General features: G+C 56.1%; 1 protein-coding gene across 7 annotated transcripts in view; it reads right to left on the bottom strand.

Moving 5' to 3' along the window:
* The window catches only part of COL16A1 (collagen type XVI alpha 1 chain), a 51,335-nt gene that overhangs the window by 20,347 nt on the left and 17,504 nt on the right, over window positions 1–13,484 (bottom strand). For 4 of the 7 annotated variants that reach the window (XM_037827894.1, XM_037827896.1, XM_037827895.1 and 1 more), the window contains 20 exons: window positions 13,360–13,404; window positions 12,912–13,043; window positions 11,715–11,750; window positions 11,491–11,598; window positions 11,030–11,152; window positions 10,884–10,937; window positions 10,630–10,671; window positions 10,307–10,342; window positions 10,167–10,220; window positions 9,913–9,981; window positions 8,046–8,099; window positions 7,928–7,954; window positions 7,176–7,235; window positions 6,942–6,989; window positions 6,762–6,815; window positions 3,292–3,345; window positions 3,060–3,092; window positions 694–810; window positions 565–606; window positions 387–473 (listed from right to left, as the gene is read on the bottom strand). In XM_037827894.1, the coding sequence (XP_037683822.1) occupies window positions 387–473; window positions 565–606; window positions 694–810; window positions 3,060–3,092; window positions 3,292–3,345; window positions 6,762–6,815; window positions 6,942–6,989; window positions 7,176–7,235; window positions 7,928–7,954; window positions 8,046–8,099; window positions 9,913–9,981; window positions 10,167–10,220; window positions 10,307–10,342; window positions 10,630–10,671; window positions 10,884–10,937; window positions 11,030–11,152; window positions 11,491–11,598; window positions 11,715–11,750; window positions 12,912–13,043; window positions 13,360–13,404 (1,275 nt within the window). The remainder of the gene's footprint in view (window positions 1–386; window positions 474–564; window positions 607–693; window positions 811–3,059; window positions 3,093–3,291; window positions 3,346–6,761; window positions 6,816–6,941; window positions 6,990–7,175; window positions 7,236–7,927; window positions 7,955–8,045; window positions 8,100–9,912; window positions 9,982–10,166; window positions 10,221–10,306; window positions 10,343–10,629; window positions 10,672–10,883; window positions 10,938–11,029; window positions 11,153–11,490; window positions 11,599–11,714; window positions 11,751–12,911; window positions 13,044–13,359; window positions 13,405–13,484) is intronic. The other 3 variants (XM_037827897.1, XM_037827899.1, XM_037827901.1) reach the window with 2 other exon arrangements.

Raw genomic sequence — 13,484 nt, 5'->3', positions numbered from 1 at the left:
GTTCCTGAGTGACGTAAACACGCAGTGTGTCCAGACGGTGAAGAGTAAAATGCAAGGAAGGGGGGCCAGGAATTCTGGGGTTGAGGTGGGGGCTTCGAATTTGAAGAGGTGGTTGGGGCAGGTCTGACTGAGAGGGTAACATCTGAGCAAAGAGCTGAAGAAAGGAAGGGAAGAGCCACAGGGAGGAGCGTCCCTGGTAGAAGGAGCAGCTGGGCCCGGGGGAGGGCGAGCGTGGACTGGGGAACAGTGAGGAGGCCAGTGTGCCGGGAGGCAGATGAGGGCAGAGCAGTAAGGCCAGGGGAAGGGGCGCCAGGTCACGTAAGGATTCCAAAGAGAACCAGCACCCTCCCGGCCCAGCCCGATGCTGGCAGGGTCCCCAGTCTTACCTCTTCTCCTCTCTGGCCTGGCAGTCCCGGAGGACCAGGCAGCCCGGGGCTCCCGGCACAGTTTAGCTCTCCCTCGTTGTTGTCTCCCTGGAGTGAGGATGGAGAGGGTGAGTGAGCACCAGGGACCCTTCACGTGGGGCACAGGGCAGGGGGCAAAGACAGGATGAGGGCCACTCACGCGGGCCTCCTCGGCTCTGGGGCGCTCCCGCTCTGTGAGGCACTGTGGAGGGCGATGACAGGCTCTGTCAGGTGGGGAAGGAAAGGGAGCTCACTCTGCAACAAGCTGCCCCGAGCCCAGTCTCCTTACCCGGGCACAGCTGTCGAGGCCCGGCACACCGGGGATGCCCTGGTCCCCCTTCTCTCCTTTCTCCAGGATGGACACTGGGCGGGCCATCTGCCCCTGGGCACAGTCCCCGCAGAGGCTCTGAGGAGGGAAAGGGGAGGGCAGTGGGGCACAGGCAGGAGAAGGCCAGGAGGGGCTGGACGGGGATCCCCACGCAGACCTGGGAGCCAGGGGCACCCTGCCTGGTGCTCCTCCACCCACACACTCTCCCTCCCCAGCCCCATCGCTACAGCAGCTTTGCTCGATCCTCAGGGGACCCAATCCCAACAATTGGCTTTGAGTTTCCTCCCGGAAGAAGCTCTGGTAGGGCCAAGCCAAAGCCCCTTTCCCAGACAGGCCTGTGGGAGGAGGGGGCGGGGCCCACAGAGGGACCATCTGTCCCGGCTGTTCCTGCAACCTGCACCCACTGCGAGGACAAGCAGTCAGGACTTAGGCTGGAAAGGCTGGAAAGGCGGGAAAGGCGGGAAAGGTGGGAAAGACGGGAAAGGCTGGCTCCACACAGCAGCCTCTGCCCCACGGGAGCAAAGGAAACAGCTGCAGGAAGAGCCAGGTCTGTGCAGACACACTCTGCGGAGGGGCCTGCCCCCCATTCCCAGAGCAGACCCGACTGCTCACGGCACCCCACTGAGCTGGGCCCAAACAGCCTTCCCGACAGGACGGTCTCCCTCTTAGCCAGGGGTGCAGACCTTCTCTGGGCCCCAGACCCCTCTGACATTTTGATGGAAGTATGGGCCCCTCTTCTTAGAAAAAGAAAACCAACACATAAAACCTGGCCTACAGTTTCAGAGGACTCGGGGAGCCTGGGGTCTCTCCAGGGACTGGCTGGGTGTCAGTGGACCCCAAGAGAGGAACTGCTGCCCTAACCCTCACTGTTCACAGCAAAGCCCAATGATAATGGCTGTCATTTATTCAGGGCCCATGATGCCAGGCCTTGCTCATTGTCACATTCAATCCTGAAGACGCAGCCAGGCAGGTAATCCTTTAAACATTCCAGAGATGAGAAAGCCGGCGCTCAAAGAGGTGCTGTGACTTGTCTAAGGTAAGTGGAAGCCTGGCAGGGCCTTGGCCATAGGAGGCCGAAGCCCATGGTCTCTCCAGGAGCCCAGGCTCCCTCAGCCTGAGGATGCACGTGGGACGGGAGCTCAGACACCACCTGACACCATCTTTATTGCACACTCAGTTCCTGCCCGGGGCCCTCTGTTGAACACAATTAAGAAGCCAACGGGTAAAATGTCACAGGGAGAAATGTCAGGTCCTGCATTTGGAGTCTAACAATCGACTGCCCAAGGGCAGGACTTGGGAGGCTTGGCAGAAGCCTAGGGGAGAACAGCTGGGGGGTTAGTTGCCACAAGCCCACTGTCGTCCAATATGGACCTGCTGCCAGGAGGTTAACCCAAGCTCAGGCCACTTCTGGAGGCATCTGCTGTCGAGGGCAGGGGTGGGCAGGCAGTTCCCCTACTCTGCCCTGACCAGGGCCCATTGAGGTGGTACTGACTACCTCAAGGTAGTCAGAGTACTGACTAGGCAGGATAGGGGAGAGAGGCGCCAGAGCATGCTGAGCTGGGGTGAGAGAAGAGTCCAGAGACATGAAGGTCGCCCTCAAATGCCAGAAGGCAGCCTGCAGAATCGCTGTGCTCTTTTCTCTTGAGGCGAATGAGCAAGGGAGGGCAGTGTGGCCTTTGGTCAGGGAGGGACCCAGGGGAACTCCAGCCTAGCTTGGGGGTCAGACTAGTGCAAGCCCCCAGGTCTGGTTTTGACACTATTTACAGGCTCCAGCACAGGCCGACTTTCCCATCAGGCCCCAAGACCACCTTGGGTCTTTTGGGGCCACTAAAATTGCTTCCCATGTCCCATCTGCTCCCTGGATTCTTTCTGGATTGGCCAGAGAATGGCTGAAGGCTTCTTCCAGGCCCCCATCCAGTCTCAGCATAGGACAGAACCTTCAGAGCCCCCTGCCCGACCTTCACTGCAGTGTCCCCTGCACCCCTCTGCTTTAGAAGCTGCCGAGCCCGCCTGGCATCTCCCAGGTGGGACAGGCCTCTTTGCAGCTGCTATGGCAGCTTTCAGGGCTGGATTCTGCGATAACATCCACCATGGGGGTGTCTTCCCTGGATTTGTTCAAGCACTCATTCAGCAAATACTGACTGAGGGCCTGGTACAAACCAGGCACTGTGCTGGGCCCTTAGAGAGATGCTGGGAACACACTTTCCCCTGGAACGGCAAGCTCTCTGCAGTCTTCCATGAGAGCTGCACAGCTGAGCACTTAGTATGAGAATCCCCTCAGGAGAACCCCCCACCTGCTCCTACACCCTTCCCTCTCACCCTTTTACCTTAAGGAGGTGCTGTTCGATTGGTAAGGATCCCTGCAAGAGACAGACATGTGGACTCAGGCAGGTGAGGGGAGGGGGGCAGAGACTTACAGGATCAGACATCAGCCCCTCAGGCTCCTCCTAGCCTCCAGAGGGAGAGGGGCCCCCACTGCAGCTAAAGGAGCCAGCCTGGCAAGCTCAGCCCTGAGAAGGGCAGGGAAGGGACAGGCAGGGAGTCCCGGCCTCTACCTACCAGTTCTGCAGTTAGCCCCGGCTCCCCTGGCAAACCGTTGTTTCCAGGCACTCCCTGCAGCCAAGGAGAGACACGAGTGAGTAGACGCCTCTCTCCAGCCCATTGAGCACCCTCATCCATTCTTGTCATCCCTGCTGACTCTTCCTCTCATCCTGCAGTGCCGAGAGCCCTGCCCGGCACAAAGCTGACATCTGTTCTTAGCCCCAAGTCTCCAGATCCTTTGAAGGAGGAGCCAGGCAGGCCCAGAGGGGTGGTCCCAATTCCCAAGCCAGTCCAATGGGGAGTCTTTTCCCACAAGACAGGGAAAGGACAGAAATTGGGAAGAGGGTCTTCCATACAGGAAATAACTATTGTTTCTTTTTCTGGGCTGAGCACTTTTCCTATGTTTTCTCACTTAATCATCATGTTATCTTGGTAAACTAGGAGTTATCTCCATCTTAAAAACAGAACAAAGAACTCAGAGAGGTGAGGAACTTTGCCAAAGTTTGCAGCACAAGCAAGGTACAGAGGTGAGATTCAGAGTGAGGCCCTCTGGCTTCCAACCCCTCTCTCAACCGCCATTTCAGCGTCATTCCTCACACGGTGTCCCCCAGAGCATTTGGGCACACAGCAAGCGGGGGTCTTCGGGAATCAGACCCATCTAGGTGCAAATCCCAACTATCTGTATAATTTTTGGCAGGTTACTTAAAAAAACAAACACACGCCTCTCCGTGCCTCAGTGTCCTTATGTGTAAAACAGAGCAAGTTTATCGTAAGGCTTAAAGGAGATAACGACTGCAAGATTAGTACAGAGCCAGGCACCCGGGACACTCACAGTGGGTCATCGTTTACCACCCATCCTCTTGGCAAGTCCCAGTGCACATCTGCGTCTTCACTGCTCCACGGAGGCGGGGAATATGTCATGTTTTAAATCTCCAGTGCCAGCCGCGGCAGAGGCAGCCATTGAATCTGCACTGAGGGACTGCATCGCTGCTTGCCCAGCTCTCCCTGCACAGGATTTCCTTGGCCACTCCGAATTCTGGCCTCTCTTCAAGTCCCAGCTCCCAGCAACAGAATGAGTCGCCTTCCCCGCCCAGCCCTCCCCATCGCAGGGCAGGCTCCGCGAGAGCTGGCCTCAGTCTCCACCCCGCCCCCAGGGCCCCCACATGCCGACCCCCAGTCCTGATCATTCCACCTCCTAAATGAGTTAATACTCTTGTAATAAATGCTAAATTAATAAAATAAGCATAAAGTGTTCAGAAAAGTGCCTGGCCCCGGGAAAGCAACTTGCAAGTGTTCAATATTCTGCCCTCTTTATCACCCCTTACTCCACGCTCACCACCCACAGGTTCAGATCTACTCTGTGATTGTTTCGTACCCTCCCAGCCTCCAACTGGCACTGGAGCCGAACCCTGAGTTTAAACCTAGGTTCAAGGACCTACAGATAGCCTCAGGGAAGTTTCTGAACCTCTGTGATTCAATGTTCCTCATTTGTGAAATGGGTGTGGATTAAATGAGATAAAGCTCTGGGACCACATGACCTCGGGCAACTAAGCCCCGCCTGTCCCTGGGTCAGTTGCTGCATGGAGGGGTGGGGGGCAGCTGTAGGAGAAGGCCCCACACCCTGCCTGGCACAAGGCAGAGGCCACCTCGGTTGGTGACCACGTCAGCTTGCTCTGGTGCCTGGGACCATATTCTCCTTTTCGTCCTCATTCTCCCAGCAGGTCTTGACAGAGTTCATACTATATCACCTTGGACTTGTTAATGGGTCACTTTGAAATGACTCTCACGCTGCCTCCCACTTCTCCAAGCAGACAGCAAGCCCCTTGCAGACAGATTCCTGTTTCTTGGCAGTGCAGCAGGAAGCCCGGGGCCATCCGCAAACACATGACTGGCCCATGGGGACGGAGCATGGGCTCGAGTTCAGAGTGACCAATGAGGCAGAGGGGACTGGGATCCGGCAGATTCCCATCAGCAGTGGTGGCTCACCAGGGTAGATCCTGGGAGGCAGGGGAGGGGTGTGTCTGGGGAGCATGGGGGGTGGGGGGGGTGGCATATATCCCATCTTCCGGACAGCAGGGAGTGGTTTGTGAAAAGCTTGCATGTGATTCTGTTCTGCTGCCATGCCTCCTCTCTTCAGGTAAGAAACATTCTTCCAGACACCCTAAGCTCTGGAAAATGTGGCCTGGTTTGCAAACCACTGGGAACCTGTCCTGGAAGGCAGCAGAGAGAGCAGGAAGTGCACTGCATGGGGAGCCCCGGGCCAGCGCTGCCACTTCCCAGCCAGATGACCTCGGAGGAGCTACTTCACCTCTCAGAGCCTCCCTGTGCCTGGCTGTGGTTCAGGTATAAAACTGCCTTCCCACTGGGTTTGATGTAAGGCTCAGATGAATCAAAGAGTGGATGGAAAACAATGACAGCAGTCACGGTAGTAATGTCGACTAATGCTTTCTAAGCACTTACCATGTGCCTGGCAAGGCTCTCTGCACTTTGCACACATTAACTGGTTTAATGCTAGCATAAGCCCTGTGAGTTGAGTCCTGTAATTGTCTCCACTGAGCAAATGAAGGAATTGAGGCACAGAGAGGTTAAGGAACTTACCCAACATCACACAGATAGCACATGACAGAGCTAGGATTCAAATTCAAGCCGCCTGGCCCTGGAATCCATGCTGTAACCACAATGCCACATTCACCCCAACTCCTACTACCATCCACTATCACTGGCCTCTTTGTTATTCCCCAAACACATCAGGCATAGCCCCACCTCCGGGCCTTTGCACCTGCTATTTTCTCTGCCAGGAATGCTCTCCCTCCAGATACTCACAGGCTCACTCCTCATTTCCTTTCATTCTGGACTTAAATGTAATCTTTTCAGGACTTTTCTTAAACATCATCTTTCCTGCTCCCCTCCTAGTTTCTATCCTCATTCCCTGCTTTATCTTTCTCCTTCGAATCATTGCGTTCTAACGTTTTTTTATTCACCTTTTTTATTGTCTGTCTTTCCTACTAGAAAGCAAGCTCCAATAGGGCAGGGATTTTTATCTGTTTTTCCACTGCTAGATCCCCAGCACCTAGAACAGTGCCTGGAAAATAACCGATGTGCAAAAGTATTTGTTGTACAAATGACTGCTGAACACTGCTCCAAAATTGTAGAGCTCTATACCATTGTAAGGGATTTTTATTTGACCCAGATTCTAGGTTCCCAACAGCTTGCCAAGACCTGAGCTTGGCATCCATCAGTGGGGTGCCTCAGTGGGCACACAATGGGGTATTCCTCAGAAAAGACCCCTAGGCCTGCCCAGGGTATCAGGAGACCCTCCGTGACACCCTGGGAAGCAGGAGCACAGGGGAGAGAGAAATGATGCATCTGTAGTTGGAGCAGGGGAGCAGCATATTTGGGGCCCAGCGTGGAGGAGCTGTCTGACACCCTGACTGCATGAGCCGAGCCTCCCTGACTCCCAAATCCCTCATTCCCTTCTCCCCCTTTACCTGCAGCCCAGGCATTCCAGGGGGCCCTGGGGGTCCGGGAACACCTGGGGGTCCCTAAGAGAGAGAAAGATGAGTCAGACATGGAAGAGAGCTCTGCCCCACTGCTGGGGGCAAGTGTGCTCAGTGGGCAAGCCGCGGGGCGCTGGTGGGCAGAGAGGACAGAGGTGACAAGCGACACACCTGCGGGCCCGGCTGCCAGGAGGTGCCCATCCAAAGTCCGGGAGCACCCTGGGTGGGAGTGGGGGTCGCAAAAGAAGGGAAGAGGTTATAGGCAACGTCCACACCAAGCGCAGGGCTGCATGGGAGGCGGCTGGCAGGGGCGAGAAGCCCTGCGGGGCCCTTGGCACAGTGGGCACGAGGTGAGAAGCTGGGCCTCTCCCCAGAGCTGGGGGGAGGGCTCTCAGCCCTACTTACCGGCATGCCAGAGAAGATGGGGTCTCCTCGAGAGGGGCAGGAGCACTCCCCTGGTTCACCCTGAAAAGACAAGAGCCCTGGTGAGAGAAAGGGAAGGACAGGGGGCCCCCTGGAAACCAACATCTGGGGGACAGCGCAGGCTCTAGAGATGGAGATTTCGGGCAGGGTTTAAATCCAGGATCTGCCACTTCAGATTTTGCCCCGGGGCAACCTGCTTAACCTCCCTAACCTCAGCCTCCTCAGATAATAATGCCAAATGCAAGGACTGCTGGGAGGATGAAATGGATTGATGTATTTAGAGCTCCCGCCACCTGGTAAGCTCTTGACAAGCAACAGCTACTGCCATTCCTGTCGTTTTTAGCCCTATCACCATCTGCTGCAGCACAAGGGCTCTTGCCTCCAGTGCAGTCAGGGCTCAACCCAGCTGCAGCCCCACTTCCCCTGGCCCAGCCCGCTCCCATCTCCGCCCTCTCAGCCCTAGTCCTTCCCAACTCGGTTCCCGTCCCTGCCCTTTGGCTCAGGCCCAGTGAGGCGGCTGCCCCATGGAGACCTTGGAGCTCTCTGGATCTCCTGTGAGGCTGGGTGAGCTCTGGGCCAGGGGCAGGTGAGGTAGAGGGTGTGTTTAGGGTCAGCTGCTGTGCCCCACTCCAGGGCTGCTTCTGTGTTTGTGCTCCCCGGCCTATGTCCTCCTTGTGGGGGTGTGGGGGGCTGCTAACTCCCCGGAATATTGGTCACAGGTCCCTGGGACTCACCTTCTCTCCCTGAGATCCCTTTTCACCCTGTGGGGAGGAAAGGCAGGGAGGTGAGTGGATAGGGGTGCTGAGGCAGGGCCAGCGGTGACATCCTGCTGCCTAGAGGCACAACACTCACCGTCACTCCTCTGGCTCCTGGAACCCCGGTCTGTCCTTGCTGCCCTTCATGGCCCTGAAGGGAGAGAGCCCAGGGTCAGTGGAGGAGGTGGACAGCAGCCACCAGGCCTGCCCGTGGAGAAGGGCGGTAGGACAGACAGAAGCAGTGCCAGGCACCCCCCTGGAACCCACAGCCCAGAGCCCGTGTTCAAGAGGAGGGAACGGAGACACAGCCACAAGGAGAGGATGGCGGGAGAAAGAGACTGCCATTTCCTCGTGCCTTCTGGGTGTTAGACTCTGGGCCAAGCACCTGTCAGAGAACTCAGTGGAATCCCCACTCCCAGCCCTGCAGGGCGGGATCATTCCGTTTCACAAGTGAGGAAACTGAGGCTTGAAGAAATGCCATAATAGACCCAAGAGCACAGCTGCACCCAGGTCTGCTCGGTCCCCACATCCCTGCTCTCTCATGCCTTTGGCAGCCACTCGGCACACGTTCTCTCTGTCCCATTTTACCGACAAGGAACTGGGGACTCTGAGAAGCTGTCACCTGACTAAAGCCACACAACTAGTGGGTGTGGGGCCGGGCCTGGGAGACTTCCGGGTGGGATTCAGCTTGAGGAAAGGAGGCCTGGGGAAGGCTCCTGAAAAGGCGGCAGCTCGAACAAATGCATGGAATCTGCTCGGGCCCAGAGAGGCCAGCCTGGTGGCAAGGAGGGTGTCCCAACAGCCCTGGGACTCAAAGTCCCAGGGATCAGGACCTCATCTCTGCCTTTGCCCTGGGGCTCCCCACGGCTCCCCCAGGCAGGCAGGGATCCCAACTGTCCCACTCTGCAGAGCAACTCAGATGGCCTCAGCACACCTTGGTAGGGAAGCCGTCGGTGAGTCCAAACTGGGCCTGGAATGTCTCTAGGGATCCACAAGGTTAGAAAAGAATACGGTTCACTGTGCTATCTTCAACCAAAAGCCCAAGAAAAATTAGACATTTGCCCATGACCCAGCAGGCACAGACTAGCTGAGAGGTAGCATTTGATTTAGGCTAGAATTATATCATCTTGTAAACTTCTTGTGGGTTCATGAGGAGTACAAGCTGACTATTGTACACTTGGATGAATAAAAATGAGGCAATGCATTCATTATCACTTAATCTATGCCATTTGTTTAGTAGACACAGTCTTTTAAAACATGGGAATCCTTGGCAGAGACTGTGATAAAGGGTGGTCTTTGAGGGTGATGAGCTTGGAGTCCCTGGGCAGGGCTGTGCTGTGGTCTGGCTGTGGCAGCCAGTGCCACATGTGGCTACTGCAATTTAAGTTAAATGAAATGAAATTAAAAATTCAGCTCCTCTATTGCACTGGCCACATTCCAGGTGCTCAATAGCCACACGTGGCTAGGAGCTTCTGTGCAAAACAAAGATTTCCATCAACATAGAAAGTTCTATTGGGCAGCACTGGCCTGGATAATCTCTAACGACTCCAAGGTTGGGGAGGATGATGGTTAATGTACGGACTTTGAGTTGGAGAGACTCTCCAGGCATGGTTTCCTCATCTATAAAATAGGGACAATAATAGCACTTCCCTCCAGGGCCCTAGTGAGATCAAGTGAATTGCTGTGTGTTTAGAGCTTAGCTCAGAGCCCCAGCATAGCCTCTGCTCATGGTGGTGGTGGTGGTGGTGATGATGATGATGATATTGATGAAGATGATGATGATTCAAGGCTCCCCCCACCCTCCACGGCATAGTCCTCCCTCCTCTGAGCTCTGAGGCTGAGGGGGCCTGGGGCCTCTCTCCTCCCATCTTCCCCTCCCAGCACCCTCTTCTCCTCCCCAGCAACAGTGTCCTTGGGGAGGCCCCCAACCCACAACAAGCCAGGGGCACAGAGAGGACCCTTACCGGAGGCCCAGAGACACTGGCACCAGGAGGTCCCGCAGGGCCCATGGCTCCTTTCACTCCTGGAGATCCCTATAGAGGGCACAAAGGTTCCAGGAGAAGAAATTGAACCTAGCCACAATCCAGCGGGAGGGGAAGGCTCAGGGCAGGTCTTGGGCAGCTCTCAGCAGGCAGCACTCAGCTCCCACCTCCCCAGCACTGCTGCCAGGGCACTCCAAGGCACTGCCAGCTCAATCCCCAAGGAGGCAGAGGCTCACCTTGGCACCCTTCTCTCCAGTGGGGCCGGGTGGTCCCTGAGGTCCTGGAAGTCCCTGCAGATGGAAGCACAGTTAGCTCTCCTCCATCCTGGAGAGGCCCCTTCCCCTGCCAGCCACCTCTAGGCCCGAGGCAGACATACCTGAATGCCAGGCAAACCCTGGGCTCCAGGCTCCCCCTGCAAAGCAGAAAGGGCAAACTGGGCACAGCAGGCCTGAGCCAACCTGTCTCACTGGCACTGCCCCACTGGCTGACCTGGTGGGGTGGGTTGTCTGCCAGCCCAAACACAGGAGAGCTCCCCAAGGAGATTCTGATGGCCAGAGAGGCAGGGGGACAAAGCAACGGCAGAAGCAACAGCAGACCAGACTGAAGCCCAACTCCTCACCCCAGAGCTCGGATGGGAATGGACCGCTGGCTATTGGGGGTAGGTCAGGCAAAGGGGCCAAGGAAAGGCTGGAGACTCACCTGGGACCCTTGGACTGCCATTCCTGGAGGTCCTGGCTCTCCCTGAAGAGGCAAAAGGACAAACCTTGGCTCAAGGCCCCCCTCCTCCCCTCCCTTCCTCCCCAGCTCCTCCTCAACCAGCTCCCCCTACACCCTCCCCCTACCTTGTGTCTTGCCTCCATTTCCCACTCCAGGCCCACTGCCCCCATGGATCTCCCTGCCCCCACCCTCACCCATACATACCTGCAGGCCAGGCCTCCCATCCTCACACATACCTGTACCCCCTTCAGTCCTGGGGGCCCTGGAACTCCTGGGAGACCAGTCTTGCCCTAAAAATACAAGGGGGCCCATAGAGTCCCAGCAGGGGAAAGGGAGGGCACAAGCAGAAGGCAAAGGCAGGCAGGGAGGGACCAGAACTCACGGGTTTACCAGGCCGGCCCACGCCTTCAGGGCCCTGGTCTCCTTTGGGGCCTCGCTTCCCAGGCAGTCCCGCCATGTCAGTCAGTGCCCCCTGCAGGCTGGGGCAGGCAGTGCAACCATCACCCTGGTCAGAGACCGTGCCTTGAGCCAGGGCTGGCAGCAGGCCAGGTGGAGACATCAGAAAGGGGGTCCTTGTGCCCTCTGAGAGCTCTGCCCCTCTGCTGCCCCCATCTCAGCCTGGAATATCAAAATAAGCCCCTGGCACTCCAACCCCTCTCCTCCCTGACTCGGAGAATGGCCGAGGTGCCTCCACCCAGTGAGTTGGCACCAGTGAGGGGTGACTCTGGCATGTTTTAGGGCTCACAGCCTGACCCTGCTCCTGACCCCACAGTCCTTTCCCTCATTAGCTCTCAGCCTGATTTCTTTTTGCTCGTGCAGCAGGCTGCATCCTGCCTGGCTGACCTTTTCTCCTTTCGGCCCTGCAGGACCCCGGACCCCAGGCTCTCCCGACAGTCCCGGCTGCCCCGTGGTGCCTGGTGTTCCCGGGTCTCCAGGATTCCCAGCATCACCCTGTAAGGAGTGAGGTTCAAGAAAGGCAGAAGTGGTCCCCTCTGGGGGCAGGCTGCCCTCTCGGACCTTCCTGGGATGGGTACTGCCCACCCACTTGCCCACCAAGGTTCTCTCACCTTCTGCCCCTTTGGTCCATACTCTCCAGCCTTGCCCTGAGGATAAAGCATTTCCAGCATCTGTTCATTCATACCAGACCCCTCCTAAGTGCCCAGCACCGTGTTATACCCAGGAGAGACAACAGTAAAGAAAACAGACCAAAATCTGCCCACATCCTAATGAAGCAGTGCAGCATTCAGTTCAAAGAGGAGGCTTGAGCCAGATGCCCTGCCTAGGTGACCCTGGGCAAGTTACTTAACCTCTCTGTGCCTCAGTTTTCTCATCTGTCTAATGGGGATGATAAAAATAGCACAGAGCTCTACTCCATGGGTTCTTGTGAGGACTGGATGAGCTGACATAGCGAGGCAGTGCTGGGCGTGCAGCATGCACCGTATCAGTGCTCGCAGTTGTTCTTTTTTTTTTTTTTTTTTAAAGTTTTAAAAATAACATTTATTTTTTTTTCAAACTTTTAATTGCGCAATATAGAAAACTGAAAAGCACAAGAAGCAAACACAAAAGTCATCCAGAATCACAAGCAGTTTACGGGTTGACATATCCTTCTAGGTGCTTTATGTGTATACATACAACTGAGCATACATTTTTATGTGTTTCATGCTTTTTCATGAATATTTACCAATTCAAAGTCCCAAAGCTGTGAGTACTGGGATATAACCAAGAATACATGACACCAACTCAATCAAGGGGGGAAAATGTATTCCTGCCTTTCTTGGGGACAACAATTTCATAAAAGACAAAAATGCAACAGGCCTCTATAGATATGGCAGAGTTAACAAATATCGCAGTTGTTCTTAAAGCAATAATAATAACAACTGCAGTGGGAACTGCCACTTCCCGAATGCCTATCGTGTGCTGCCAAGTGCTCCGCGCACGTCACTGCTAAGCTTTACAGCAACAACATGCACAGGAAGCAGAGGCACCAAGAAGAGAAAATTGCTCATGTCAAAGAGCTAATAAAAGGCAGGGCTGGAACTTGAACCCAGGTCTGTCTGTGCCAAGGTTGGTGCTGAGTCCCAAGATAAAGGGCAGAGGTCTGTCAGGCCAGCTCCCTCTGGAGACAGAGGCACTGACCCCTCCACACACTCCCCCTACCCCTCCACTGTCCAGGGAACCTGGATCAGAGCAACAAGACCCGGGCAGGATCCCTCCCCTCTCTTGAACCCTTCCTGCTCCCCAGCTCCAGAAGCCCCAGAACTCACCGGTTTTCCTGGTAGGCCAAAACTTGGAGGCCCGGGCTCCCCCTTCTCTCCAGGCGGGCCAGGCAGGGCCATCACTCGGCTGCCACCATCCTGAAGCTCAGACAGGGCTAGGCAGGGCTCGCAAGGCTCCCCCTGCCGAGCAAGGACCCAGGGTTAGGGAGTCCTCAGGCCTTGGTGTGCTAGGGCCAGGCTTGGAGTCTGGGGGTGGGGAGCATAGCCTGTCCCTGACCCAGCACCTCTGCGGGACATGGGGTATCTCGGAGAGACCGAAGGATATAACAGGTGAGAAACGAAGGTGAGCACCAAGTCAACAAGGGTCTTGAACACCCAGCTAAAGAGTCAGACTTCCCCGTACAGGTAGCGGGGGAGTCTCGGAGGGTTGGAAGGAGGCAAGACGAGTGGGTGTTTAGAAAGCTGAATGCAGCGTGGAGAAGGTCCCCAGGCTCACCTTCTCTCCTTTGATGCCTGCTGGTCCCACTGACCCTGGTAACCCCTACATGACAAAAAAAGCCACATGTGACGCCCACCATCGGCCTGGCACAGCCCAGGTCTGTCATTCCCCCAGCAGGGGGC

The sequence above is a fragment of the Choloepus didactylus genome, chromosome 2 (assembly GCF_015220235.1).
Source record: "Choloepus didactylus isolate mChoDid1 chromosome 2, mChoDid1.pri, whole genome shotgun sequence".
NCBI classification, from domain to species: Eukaryota; Metazoa; Chordata; class Mammalia; order Pilosa; family Megalonychidae; genus Choloepus; species Choloepus didactylus.
This window is presented reverse-complemented; position numbering and strand designations above follow the sequence as displayed.